The sequence below is a fragment of the Nerophis ophidion genome, linkage group LG10 (assembly GCF_033978795.1).
Source record: "Nerophis ophidion isolate RoL-2023_Sa linkage group LG10, RoL_Noph_v1.0, whole genome shotgun sequence".
NCBI lineage: Eukaryota > Metazoa > Chordata > Actinopteri > Syngnathiformes > Syngnathidae > Nerophis > Nerophis ophidion.
This window is the reverse complement of record NC_084620.1, coordinates 60009578-60024577: the sequence shown is the minus strand read 5'-3', so window position 1 is coordinate 60024577 and position 15000 is coordinate 60009578. Positions and strand designations below refer to the sequence as shown.

The 15000-nt window shown below is 38.4% G+C and overlaps 1 protein-coding gene across 1 annotated transcript in view; it reads right to left on the bottom strand.

Annotated features, from left to right (window-relative positions):
* Positions 1 to 4192: 4192 nt before the first annotated feature.
* The window catches only part of LOC133561089 (ras-related protein Rab-19-like), a 15208-nt gene continuing 4400 nt past the window's right edge, over positions 4193 to 15000 (bottom strand). Inside the window, 3 exon segments of the mRNA XM_061914301.1 lie at positions 4193 to 8165; positions 8245 to 8348; positions 13657 to 13840. Of these exon segments, the coding sequence (XP_061770285.1) occupies positions 7974 to 8165; positions 8245 to 8348; positions 13657 to 13840 (480 nt within the window). The 3' untranslated portion in view covers positions 4193 to 7973.

Sequence of the window (15000 nt, the reverse complement as noted above, 5' to 3'; positions counted from 1 at the left end):
ATCCCTCAGAAACGTCAAGTTTGTACGATAATTTCCCTCAAAATACAATCATTTAAAGCAGGGGTCTCAGACTCAATTTACCTGGGGGCCACTGGATGCAGAAACTGGGTGAGTCTGGGCCGCGAGAAAATATTTCTTAAATTGTCAAATCAAAGTGCAGGCCGCAAAATGACGTCTCACGGGCCGCAATTGGCCCACGGGCCGCATGTTTGAGACCTATTATTTAAAGTGACAATTTTACACACCCGGAAGTTTTCCGGCAGTTTACTTCCGGATTTATGACAAAGTGTAAGTCACTTACCCTTTGACGTTTTCGTCGGCGTCTCTCCAGGTGAAGTAAAATGTTCAAAAACATCTTTCCGAACAGTATAAAATTTACATATATACATATAGCAGTGTTTCATACAACTAGGAAGTCCAGGTCTTGTAAAACTGTAAAAATGCCGTAAAATTCAAGCTCATTCCTCGGTGGGCGAACACAGTTTGCGATTCTCCAAACGGCTTGTCCATAAACTAACAAAAACCTTTATAAAAAAGGTCTGCATTTCAAATAAACACAATTCGGAGACAATAACGACTTTAAAAAGTCTCAAAAGTTTTAAAGTGAGCCATTAAAAAAAAAATGCAGTCGGCTTCTTCGAGCCGCACAATTTAAATGATCAAACAGCACCATCTAGTGGATTGGCGAACAATGCGCAGTGAAATTCAGGCAAACAACATAAACCTTTTTTGTTGCATTAAATCAGGTGTCGGGAACCTTTTTGGCTGAGAGAGCCCATCCTTCCATCCATTTCCCACCGCTTATTCCCTTTTGGGGACGCGGGGGGCGCTGGTGCCTATCTCAGCTGCAATCGGGCGGAAGGCGGCGTACACCCTGGACAAGTCGCCATCTCATCGCAGGGCCAACACAGATAGACAGACAACATTCACACTCACATTCACACACTAGGGCCAATTTAGTGTTGCCAATCAACCTATCTCCAGGTGCATGTTTTTGGAGGTGGGAGGGGCCTATCCCCAGGTGCATGTTTTTGGAGGTGGGAGGGGCCTATCCCCAGGTGCATGTCTTTGGAGGTGGGAGGGGCCTATCCCCAGGTGCATTTCTTTGGAGGTGGGAGGGGCCTATCCCCAGGTGCATGCCTTTGGAGGTGGGAGGGGCCTATCCCCAGGTGCATGTCTTTGGAGGTGAGAGGGGTCTATCCCCAGGTGCATGTCTTTGGAAGTGGGAGGGAGCCGGAGTACCCGGAGGGAACCCACGCATTCACGGGGAGAACATGCAAACTCCACACAGAAAGATCCCCAGCCTGGGATTGAACGCAGAACTGCAGGACCTTCGTGTTGTGAGGCGGACGCACTAACCCCTCTTCCACCGTGCAGCTCGCTGAGAGAGACATTTAAGCCAAATATTTTAAAATGTATTTCCGTGAGAGCCATTTAATATTTTTAAACACTGAATACAACTAAATGTCTGCATTTTTAAGTAAGACCAACATTTATAGAGTATACCGTATTTCCTTGAATTGCCGCCGGGTATATAGTATGCGCCTGCCTTGAATTACCGCCGGGTCAAACTCGTCACGTCACGAGTGACACTTCACCTGTCATCATTTTAAAAATGGAGGAGGCTGATTTCAATACCGGTAATTTGAAATCGCATAAAGGGAAGAAGATTAAGAGCTATTCAGTAGGATTTAAGGTCCAAGCTATTGAATATGCTAAAAAGAACAGTAAGCAGCTATGTTTTATTAATATACCGTAGCTGCGTGTGTCAAATATGAGTCATTAAATGATTCCCGCCTCACGTGATATGTGCTGGGACGGATATTACGTGGGGGGTGCACGACGGACCCTTTAGGATGTAACACTCCTATGCTGGCTATATAAACAACCGGGCTGAAATAAAACATGTTCCAGTCCTAAATACCCAGTGTATTATTCATACAACAACACTTCATGGTGGCAGCGGTGGGATAAAGAGATCACCCACGGAGCAGAACGGGAGGGGGAGTTGTCCGAGGATAATTCTGTCGTCGCCCCCGCACTCGAGGAGCCGAGCTAACTGATAGCAGCGGTCCGATAGCAGTTTTCTAAACTGGACTTTCATTTGAAGCAGGAGGTAATAAAGGAAGATCTCCATCGAGACAGAGAGACTTTTAAAACTGAGGAAATATTTTCAGTTGTTTAACCCTTTTCTCATTCAATGGGTTTTCTTTATTTTCATGACTTGTTGATTGTCACTGAAGGTATTAAAACTGTGGTTGAACACGTGGAGTTATGTACTTGACAAAAAAAGGTTAAACAACAATGTTTTATACTCTAGTTCAGGGGTGGGGAACCTATGGTTCTAGAGCCAGATGTGGCTCTTTTGATGACGGCTTCTGACTCTCAGATAAATATTTGCTGACATTGATTAGCACGGTAAGTAATGAATAATTCCGCTGGTAATCATAGTGTCAAAAATAACGTTCAAAATATAAAAAATTCTCATGCATTTTACCACACCTGCTCAAGAAGTCGCATTGATGGTAAGAAGTATTTTATTTATTGTTGGTTAGCTTCAGAATAACAATGTTATTAAAAAGAATAAGAGACGTATTGTCAGGCTTTCCCCTGACAGCTTGTCTATGTTTTAGTTGTTTTCCTCTGCATTTGTCCGTCTCATCTGTGTGTTTAGTATTTCCTGTCCTTATTACCTGTCTAGTGCTCTTATTTTGTCAGCTTCCTGTCCTGTTGCCTGAGTGTTGTGTTCCTCCTCAGCTGCGACTGATTGGCACCTGGCCACACCGGTTGCCAATCAGCCTGCTCCTATTTGTACCTGCTTTGTCTTGTGTCAGTTGCTGGATCATTGTATTGTCATTCGGACTTGTCGTTGCCATATGTCGCTCTTGTCGTGTCTGTGATTCTTTTCAGCTATTACCTGCCGTGCTACATTTTGTCCTGGTCGTCGTAGCGGTAAGCTGTTCTTGTTAGCCATTGGTTATTTCCAGTTTTTCTGTTTGCTATCCTCTAGCTTCCATGCTAAAGTTCCTTTTTGTTTTCTAGCTTCCAGTGCTAGCTCCCTTAGTTTGTTATTCCGCCCACGTGCATGCTTTTTGTTTGTTCTTGTTCTATTATTTATATTAAATGTCTTCATATTTTATGTCTGCCTCCGTCTCTGCATCATGGGGTTCATCACCAACTAACTGTGACACTTATTATTCTCTAAAAATGTAGGTCTTACTTAAAAATGCACGCATTTAGTTGTAATCTGTCCAAAAAAAAAATATTATGTGGCTCTCACGGAAATATTTTTAAAAATATCTGGCTTGTGTGGCTCTCTCAGCCAAAAAGGTTCCCGACCCCTGCTCTAGTTCCTTCAAAATAGCCAACCTTTGCTCTGATTACTGTTTTGCACACTCTTGGCATTCTCCTGATGAGCTGGAAGAGTTAGTAACCTGAAATGGTTTTCACTTCACAGGTGTCATAGTTTTGATGCATTCAGTGACAATCTACAATGTAAATGGTCATGAAAATAAAGAAAATGCATTGAATTGAGAATGTGTGTCCAAACGTTTTGCCTGTACTGTTTCTAATGTTACAAAACCACCTGTAGCTAAATTCGTACCTTTTGAAAAACAAACTTGTTTTCTACTCTAAAAATATCAGTTATCAGAGCAGCCATTTTCTCTTTACAGTGGGCAAACAAATCAATGGAAAGCCCAGGTTTTCCTCTCCAGAGCACTTTTTTGGAGATTGTTTTGCACTTGAACGAGGGAATGAGACATAATCATTTTTTCTCTTATATTGCAAAAGGACTAACCATAAACAGAGAAGTTGGTCAACTTTGATATTCAACTTATAACCACGGATGGCAAGACCGGAAAAGATGCTTGTTTCTTTTAGTTCTTTGTTGTTTTTTAAACCTGCTTAATTCTTCATCTAAATGGGAAGATATACATATCCCATTAGGTCACAGTAAGTTATTGTTTTATTATGTCGGTAGTTTGTATTTCTTGTTTACCACTCAGCAATTCTGCTACTTGTTGGATCTGCTAATCACTCAGCTTCTAAAACATAGTATTTCATCCTCTGTATATTCAGGCTCAAAAATATAAGGTTCTAGATCAGTGGTCCACCCGATTGGTACCGGGCTGCAAAATAATTGTATTTAAATTTAATTTTTTTTTTTATTTAAAAAAGAAAATAAAAAACATTTGTATTTTTAATATTTTTTATTAAATCAACATAAAAAACACAAGATACACTTACAATTAGTGCACCAACCCAAAAAACTCCCTTTTTCATGACAAAAACCTCCCTTTTTCATGACAAAGAAAAAAAAAAAGAATCTCCACTCGCGGGACAGATTTTCAAGCGTTGACCGGTCCGCAGCTACAAAAAGGTTGGAGACCACTGTTCTAGATCATTTGTCCTGAAGTAGTTTTTGTTGTCTCTCATGAAATCTGCCATGATTAGTAGTGTTGTTGAAGGAAATTGTGAAAGTTGTGATGCATCGTAACATTTTAACATTTATTTTAGTATTTCATCCTCTGTATACTCGGGCTCAAAAATATAAGGTTCTGGGTCATCATTAATCCTGAAGTAGTCTTTGTCTCATGAAATATTGAAGGAAATAGCAAAAGTTGTGATGCATCATAACATTTTAACATTTCTTTAATCTTGCAAAGTTGAGATACCGTCTACAAAACCCAAATCCTGTGAAATTGGCACGTTGTGTAAATGGTAAACAAAAACAGAATAAAATGATTTGCAAATCTTTTTCAACCTATATTTAATTGAATACACTGTAAAGACAAGATACTTAAAGGCCTACTGAAATGAGATGTTCTTATTTAAACGGGGATAGCAGGTCCATTCTATGTGTCATACTTCATCATTTCGCGATATTGCCATATTTTTGCTGAAAGGATTTAGTAGAGAACATCGACGATAAAGTTGGCAACTTTTGGTCGCTAATAAAAAAAAAGCCTTGCCTGTACCGGAAGTAGCAGACATTGTGATGAGGATAGTGAGAGTGAAGGACTAGAAGAAAAAAAAAGACAGAGCAGTGGGAGCAATTCAGATGTTATTATACACATTTACTAGGATAATTCTGGAAAATCCCTTATCTGCTTATTGTGCTACTAGTGTTTTAGTTAGATTATATGGTCGTACCTGAAAGTAGGAGGGGTGTGACCGCCAGTGTCTCTAAGGGAAACCACATTTCTCGACGAGGCGAAGAGAAGGCAGCCGTTGGGGCTGGGCTGAGCTTTTTTCTCCCCTCCTCCACGGTGGAAGCATCCCACCTTCGGCGGCGGCCGGTCGGAGGAGGCAAGAGAGTCCGCAGCTGCCTCTTTGACAGGTGCACGGGGAACGACGCAAGCTCCGCTCATGTCTACGGTAAGAGCCGACTTATTACCACAATTTTCTCACCGAAACCTGCCGTTTGACATGTGGTAGGGAACCATGTTCGCTTGACCGCTCTGTTCCATAGTAAAGCTTCACCTTCGGGAATGTAAAGAAGGAAACACCGGCTGTGTTTGTGTTGCTAAAGGCGGCTGCAATACACCGCTTCCCACCTACATCTTTCTTCTTTGACGTCTCCATTATTAATTGAACAAATTGCAAAAGATTCAGCAACAAAGATGTCCAGAATACTGTGTAATTATGTGATTAAAGCAGACGACTTATAGCTGGGATCGGGCTGAAAAAAAATGTCCGCTATAATCTGTGACTTCACGCGCACGCGTCATCATACCGCGACGTTTTCAACAGGATACCTTGCGCAAAATTTAAAATTGCAATTTAGTAAACTAAAGCGGCCGTATTGGCATGTGTTGCAATGTTAATATTTCATCATTGATATATAAACTATCAGACTGCGTGGTCGCTAGTAGTGGCTTTCAGTAGGCCTTTAAAGGCCTACTGAAATGAGATGTTCTTATTTAAACGGGGATAGCAGGTCCATTCTATGTGTCATACTTCATCATTTCGCCATATTTTTGCTGAAAGGATTTAGTAGAGAACATCCAGGATAAAGTTGGCAACTGGAGAAAAGCCCTGCCTCTACCGGAAGTCGCAGACGATGACGTCACATGTTGATGGCTCCTCACATATTCACATTGATTTCAACTGGAACCTCCAACAAAAACAGCTATCCGGACCGAGAAAACGACAATTTCCCCATTAATTTGAATGAGGATGAAAGATTCATGTTTGAGGATATTGATAGCGACGGACTAGAAAAAAAATTATAAAAAGAAAAAGATTTAAAAAAAAAAATGCGATTGCATTGAGACGGATTCATATGTTTTTATACACCTTTACTAGGATAATTCTGGGAAATCCCTTATCTTTCTATTGTGTTGCTAGTGTTTTAGTGAGTTTAACAGTACCTGATAGTCAGAAGTGTACGTCCACGGCCGGGTGTTGACCCGCAGTGTCTCAGGGAAGTCGACGGCAGCTTTATGGACGGCACAAGCTCAGCTGATATCCGGTAAGAAGCAACTTTTTAACCACAATTTTCTCACCGAAACCTGTTGGTTGACATTCGGTCGGGATCCATGTTCACTGTGATCCATAGTAAAGTTTCACCTCCGTGAATTTTAAACAAGGAATCACCGTGTGTTTGTGTGGCTAAAGGCTAAAGCTTCCCAACTCCGTCTTTCTACTTTGACTTCTCCAATATTAATTGAACAAATTGCAAAAGATTCAGCAACACAGATGTCCAGAATACTGTGTAATTATGTCGTTAAAGCAGACGACTTTTAGCTGTGTGTGTGTGCAGCGCTCATATTCATAACAGCCCGTGACGTCACGCGTACACGTCATCATTACGCGATGTTTTCCAGAAAAAACTCCCGGGAAATTTAAAATTGGAATTTAGTAAACTAAAGCGGCCGTATTGGCATGTGTTGCAATGTTAATATTTCATCATTGATATATAAACTATCAGACTGTGTGGTCACTAGTAGTGGCTTTCAGTAGGCCTTTAACGTTTATTAACTTTTTTTTTGCAAATATTAGCTCATTTGGAATTTGAAGCCTTCAACACGTTTCAAAAAAGCTGGCACAAGTGGCAAGAAAGACTGAGAAAGTCGAGGAATGCTCATCAAGCACTTATTTGGAGCATCCCACAGGTGAACAGGATAATTGGGAACAGGTGAGTGCCCTGATTGGTATGAAAGCAGCTTCCATGAAATGCTCAGTCAACAATTAGATCAGGGGTAGGGAACCTATGGCTCTAGAGCCAGATGTGGCTCTTTTGATGACTGCATCTGGCTCTCAGATAAATCTTAGCTGACATTGCTTAACACGATAAGTAATGAATAATTCCGCTGGTAATCACAATGTTAAAAATAACGTTCAAAATATAAAACATCCATCCGTTTTCTAACGCACCTGTTCAATAAATAGCAATGTTATTAAAAATAATTAGAGACTTATTATACTCTAAAAATGTTGTTTTTTCTTTAAAAAATTCATGCATTTAGTTGTATTCAGTGTTAAAAAAATATGATATGGCTCTCACGGAAATTTAAATATTTGGCTTTCATGGCTCTCTCAGCCAAAAAGGTTCCCGACCCCTGAACTAGATATTGCTTAAGAATTGAAGCAGAATATTCGCTTTTGATCAATGAGCAACGGATCTGACTGAAATCTACATCTATGATGTCATCACGAATTGATTAACGTGGACCGCGACTTAAACAAGTTGAAAAACTTATTGGGGTGTTACCATTTAGTGGTCAATTGTACGGAATATGTACTGAACTGTGCAATCTACTAATACAAGTATCAATCAATCAATCAATCAATCAATCACACATTTTCCAATGATCGGTTTCCGCTGTCACTGGTTCTCAGGTGAGAGAGAGGTCTCCGAGTCAAACACTGGCACAAACACAATCCTCCTCAAAAAGGAGACTGCAGAGTTTTAAAGTTCTCTGCTCATTCCACCTTGGTGCATCCTGACACTTTGCTCCAAAACCTGGTCAACAGCAGGACTTCTTGTCTGCAGGAGCCGAGGACATGCCCGCGGTGCCGTTAACCGGACGGGAGTTAGTCCTGAGAAGAACTCCGGGCCTGCCGTAGCTCTGCAGCTCTCCCTGCTGCACCTGAAGGCCGTTACGAGACAGGAGCTCCTTGGCCATCATCATGAAGGCCTCATCCACGTTCTGACCATCCTGCACACGTGCATAGGAACACGACCTTCATGAGCGCAATAGGAACAACAAAAAAGGTAGTTGTATGTCTCTTTGGTACCTTTGCAGATGTTTCCAGGGCAGCCAGTATGCCTCGCTCTTTTGCCAGACTGCAGGCCTCCTCAAACTGAACCTCCCGCTCCTCCTCCAAGTCACATTTGTTACCTTGGAAGACGAAAAGAGGGGACTAAGACGTGTGCAAACAGCCATTCATAAACAAAGTGGAGTTTTCTATTGGGAAAAAAGTAAAAGCCACCTGGAATACAGCAGTTTTTTTTTATTATGCACCTGTTGCTAGGCAGAATTTAAGAGGCCAGATTTAAAACTTGTATTAATTGTTAACAAATAATATTTGAATGTTTGCACATTTGCTTGTGGCGGGGCAGAATTTGTGAATCCTAATAAAAAAGGGATTCATTATAATAAACGTGATTATTGGAAATAAAGATTAGCTTGCAAGCAGGTAGAAAAACATGGATCACTAGAATTGGAGCTTGTTGCTAGGCAGAATTAGGTGAAACAAAAAAACAACAACCTGTAAAAACAACAATAAGTAGAATAGTGCTGATTCTATTTGACTGGTTATGTTGCACGGGTGTGTTGTCATGTGTTGCTAGGTAGAATTTAAGAGGCCAGATTTAAAACTTGTATTAATTGTTAACAAATAATATTTGACTGTTTGCACATTTGCTTGTGGCGGGGCAGAATTTGTGAATCCTAATAAAAAAGGGATTCATTATGATAAACGTGATTATTGGAAATAAAGATTAACTTGCAAGCAGGTAGAAAAACATGGATCACTAGAATTGTCGCTTGTTGCTAGGCAGAATTAGGTGAAACAAAAAAACAACAACCTGTAAAAACAACAATAAGTAGAATAGTGCTGATTCTATTTGACTGGTTATGTTGCACGGGTGTGTTGTCATGTGTTGCTAGGTAGAATTTAAGAGGCCAGATTTAAAACTTTTATTAATTGTTAACAAATAATATTTGAATGTTTGCACATTTGCTTGTGGCGGGGCCGAATTTGTGAATCCTAATAAAAAAGGGATTCATTATGATAAACGTGATTATTGGAAATAAAGATTAACTTGCAAGCAGGTAGAAAAACATGGATCACTAGAATTATCGCTTGTTGCTAGGCAGAATAAGGTGAAACAAAAAAACAACAACCTGTAAAAACAACAATAAGTAGAATAGTGCTGATTCTATTTGACTGGTTATGTTGCACGGGTGTGTTGTCACGTGTTGCTAGGCAGAATTTGTGAACCCGGTTTAAAAAAATGTTGTCGATTATTATAAACTTTATTATTCCAGATCACAGGAATCAGAAAGTCAGCTTTGTTGCTGGGCAAAATTTGTGAACCCTCTTTAAAAAAAAAAAGATTAATTTTAATTAAGTTGTTTACTGAAGATCACAATGATTGGGAAGTGTGTCTTGTTGCTAGGCAGAATGTGTGAACCCTATTTAAAACATTTTGATTCAACAAGCAGTAGATAATGGATGGATGGATAATAAAATTGATTATTGAAGATCACAAGAATTGGGAAGTTGAACTTCCAAGCAGCCTTTTTAACACTAGTTTATTTTTAATTCATTGTAATAAACTTCATTTTTGAAGATCGCCCTTGTTGCCAGGTAGAATACGCAAACAATATTTAAAACATTTTGATGAATTCGACTGCAGCGAATGAAGCCCTGAACACGAGAGGAACAAGCAGTAAAAAATGGATGGATGGATGGCCTTGTTGCTAGGCAGCCATTTTGAACCCTATATTTTTTTAATTCATTATAATAAACTCGATTATTGAAGATCACACAAATTCAGGCTTGTTGCTAGGCAGAATTTGTAAACCATATTTAAAAATGTTTGATAACACATAATTAAATTAATTATTGAAGATCACATGCATTCATTTAATCAATCAATCAATCAATCAATGTTTATTTATATAGCCCTAAATCACAAGTGTCTCAAAGGGCTGCACAAGCCACAACGACATCCACGCATCAGCGCCCACACAAGGGCAAGGAAAAACTCACAACCCAGTGGGACGTCGACGAGAATGACTATGAGAAACCTTGGAGGGGAATTGGGAAGTCCGCTTTGTTGCTAGGCAGCCTTTTTGATCCCTTTTTTTTTTTTAAATTCAGTATAATAAACTTGATTATTGAAGATCACACAATTTCAGCCTTGTTGCTAGGCAGAATTTGTAAACCATATTTAAAAATGTTTGATAAATCATAATAACTTAAATTATTTATTTATATTTATTTATTTATTTTATATATACAGTATTTATTTAATTATATGTGCACCTTATTGCTTTTTTTTTTTATCCTGCACTAACATGAGCTTATGTAACGAAATTTCGTTCTCATCTGTGCTGAAAAGTTCACATTTGAATGACAATAAAAAGGAAGTCTAAGTCTAAGTCTAGTCTAAAATTGATTATTGAAGATCACATGCAGTCATTTAATCAATCAATCAATGTCTATTTATATAGCCCTAAATAGCAAGTGTCTCAAAGGGCTGCACAAGCCACAAAGACACATCCGCGCATCAGCGCCCACATAAGGGCAAGGAAAAACTCCCAACCCAGTGGGACGTCGATGAGAATGACTGAGAAACCTTGGAGAGGAATTGGGAAGTCCGCTTTGTTGCTAGGCAGCCTTTTTGAACCCTTTTTTTTTTTTAATTCAGTACAATAAACTTGATTATTGATGATCACACAATTTCAGCCTTGTTGCTAGGCAGAATTTGTAAACCATATTTAAAAATGTTTGATAAATCATAACTTAAATTATTTATTTATATTTATTTATTTTATATATTATTTATATATACAGTATTCATTTAATTATATATGCACCTTATTGCTTATTTTTTTATCCTGCACTAACATGAGCTTATGTAACGAAATTTCATTCTTATCTGTGCTGAAAAGCTCAAATTTGAATGACAATAAAAAGGAAGTCTAAGTCTAGTCTAAAATTGATTATTGAAGATCACATGCAGTCATTTAATCAATCAATCAATCAATCAATGTCTATTTATATAGCCCTAAATCACAAGTGTCTCAAAGGGCTGCACAAGCCACAACGACACATCCACGCATCAGCGCCCACATAAGGGCAAGGAAAAACTCACAACCCAGTGGGACGTCGATGAGAATGACTGAGAAACCTTGGAGAGGAATTGGGAAGTCCGCTTTGTTGCTAGGCAGCCTTTTTGAACCCTTTTTTTTTAAAATTCAGTACAATAAACTTGATTATTGATGATCACACAATTTCAGCCTTGTTGCTAGGCAGAATTTGTAAACCATATTTAAAAATGTTTGATAAATCATAACTTAAATTATTTATTTATATTTATTTATTTTATATATTATTTATATATACAGTATTTATTTATTATATATGCACCTTATTGCTTATTTTTTTATCCTGCACTAACATGAGCTTATGTAACGAAATTTCATTCTTATCTGTGCTGAAAAGCTCAAATTTGAATGACAATAAAAAGGAAGTCTAAGTCTAGTCTAAAATTGATTATTGAAGATCACATGCAGTCATTTAATCAATCAATCAATCAATCAATGTCTATTTATATAGCCCTAAATCACAAGTGTCTCAAAGGGCTGCACAAGCCACAATGACACATCCACGCATCAGCGCCCACATAAGGGCAAGGAAAAACTCACAACCCAGTGAGACTTCGATGAGAATGACTATGAGAAACCTTGGAGAGGAATTGGGAAGTCCGCTTTGTTGCTAGGCAGCCCTTTTGCACCCTTTTTTTTTTTTTAATTCAGTATAATTACACAATTTTAGCCTTGTTGCTAGGCAGAATTTGTAAACCATATTTAAAAATGTTTGATAAATCATAATAAACTTGATTACTGAAGATCGCAAAAATTGGGAAGTCAGCCTTGTTGCTGGGCGGAATTTGTGGAGCCCAAATTAAGAAAAATAAAAATAAAAAAAAGACTGTAAAAATAACAACAAGCAGAATTGTACTAATTCTATTCCCTGACTTTGTCACATGGGTGTGTTGTCGCCTGTATCTAGGCAGATTTTGTAAACCCAATTTATGAAAAAGTGTTGTTCTAAGCTTGAGTATTGAAACTAAAGATTAGCTTGCTGTCAGGCACAACAACACGGGTCACCCCAATTTGGAAGTCGGCCTTGTTGCTAGGCAGAATTTGAAGAGACTTAATAAATGAGAAAAAACTAACAAAATACAACCTGTTAAAAAAAAAGCATAATTGTGCTGATTGCCTTTTCTATTTATGTCACATGGGTGTGTTGTCATTTGTTGCTAGGCAGAGTTTGTCAACTTTTCCCTCGAAAGAAAAAAAACAAACAGTTGTTTTATAACTGCAATTCAAGCTAAGCGAGGCACAATTATTTGTTGCTAGGGCATTTTTTTGGTAAAAAAAATCAGGGATCATCAGAAGCAGGGAGGTAATAAATGTAAGGGAAACAGTAAAAACAAGAAGAAGCAACATTTAGCAGGTTCTATTTCCTGTTCATGTCACATGATTGTCATGCAGGTCCCTTTGTTGCCAAAGGTGGAATTTTTCCTGATTAAGATTAATTTTAAAATTTTAATGACATGTTTTAAATAGGTTAATATCCAATCTGCACTTTGTTAGAATATATAACAAATTGGACCAAGCTATATTTCTAACAAAGACAAATCATTATTTCCTCTAGATTTTCCAGAACAAAAATTTGAAAAGAAATTCAAAAGAATTTGAAATAAGATTTAAATTTGATTCTACAGATTGTTCTACATTTGCCAGGATATATTTTTATTTTTATTTTAATCATAATAAGTTTGAAGAAATATTATTTGTCGAAAAAACAGAAGTTAAAATGAAGAATTAAATTAAAATGTATTTATTATTCTTTACAATAAAAAAAAAAATTACTTGAACATTGATTTAAATTGTCAGGAAAGAGGAGGAAGGAATATAAAAGGTAAAAAGGTATATGTGTTTAAAAATCCTAAAATCCTTTTTAAGGTTGTATTTTTTTCTAAAATTGTCTTTCTGAAAGTTACAAGAAGCAAAGTAAAAAAATAAATGAATTTATTTAAACAAGTGAAGACCAAGTTTTTAAAATATTTTCTTGGATTTTCAAATTCTATTTGAGTTTTGTCTCTCTTAGAATTAAAAATGTCCAGCAAAGCGAGACTTGCTTGCTAGTAAATAAATACAATTTAAAAAATAGAGGCAGCTCACTGGTAAGTGCTGCTATTTGAGCTATTTTTAAAACAGGCCAGCGGGCGACTCATCTGGTCCTTACGGGCGACCTGGTGCCCACGGGCAATGTTTTAGTGACCCCTGAGTTAGACAGTTTCCATGGCAACTGTAGGTCGACGTTACACTGCCAGACAGCCAGAGATGGCAAAATAAATCCACAACATGAGACACTAAGCAGCGCTGCAGCCTCACATAAACTCACCAATAAGAACCAAGACCACGTTGGTCGCCCCGTAGAGTTCCACTTCCTGGATCCAGTCCGTCACAGATTCAAAGGTGGAGGCCTTAGTGATGTCGTAGGTGATCATGGCGCCGTGAGCACTGCGGTAGTAACTTTGGGTGATGGTTCGGAACCTCTCCTGTCCTGCTGTGTCCCACACTTGCATCTGGAACACACACACACACACACACACACACACACACACACACACACACACACGGTGTTTAAATATCACTAATTATCATTGCTCATTTCATGGTAACAATGCTTTTAGCTGCAGTTTTGTTTCTGCATTTAAAAGAAGTCAATCTAACTCTCAATCGAACTGCTGCTGCCTAGCATGGAAAATGTACATTTTCTTTTTCTGACTTTAATTTGAAGGCCTAATAACAAATGATGGCCACATCTCCAAGACTCATCAAATAATAATCACATTAGTGGTTTTATTTTTACCCTTTGTAGGCCAGTATGGTAATGTAACACTGTTTTTATTAGGGTCCTTGGCCCATTGCAAAAGGACTCCGGTGGAGTCCTTTTGCAATGGGCCAAGGACCCTATTGAAACTGCTGTGTTTTATTATTATTCCACACCTACGCGCTGTAATTTGACCCCCTTAACATGCTTCAAAACTCACCAAATTTGACACACGTCGGTATAGCAAACCTTCCCAACATATTAAGCAACCAATCCCCCAAAATGAAAATTGCGCTCTAGCGCCCCCTAGGAAAAAATTACAGGCAAAACTGCATGTAACTTCTGTTAGGAATGTCATAGCGACATGAAACAAAAACTCCTATGTAGGTCTGACTTAGACCCAATTTTCATACACTCACTTCTTTCAGCAAAAATCTACAGGAAGTTAGCAAACACCCCTTCAAAATAAAATTTTCTCAAAAAATGCAATTTTTGCCTCTTTGCGTTGTAATTTGACCCTTTTAAAATGCTTCAAAAGTCACCAAACTTGGCGCACACATAAGGACTGGCGAATATTGCGATCTAATGAAAAAACCAAACCCCAAAACTCAAAATTACGCTCTAGCGCTATTTTTGAATAAAACACTGAAAAAACTGCTCCTAGGAAGAAAACACAGACAAAATTGCTTGTAACTTCCAGTAAGAATGTCGGAGAGACATGAAACAAAACCCTCTATGTAGGTCTCGCTTAGACCTACATTTCATAGATTGACAACCCCCAACAAAAATCAACAGGAAGTTTGCAATCCCCCCTTCAAAACAAACGTTTTGTAGAAACCGGTCACCTTTCTTCAAACATTATCTCCTCTGAGTGCGTTTGTTGTTTTGGCTTCAAACTCGCACAGGAGAGAG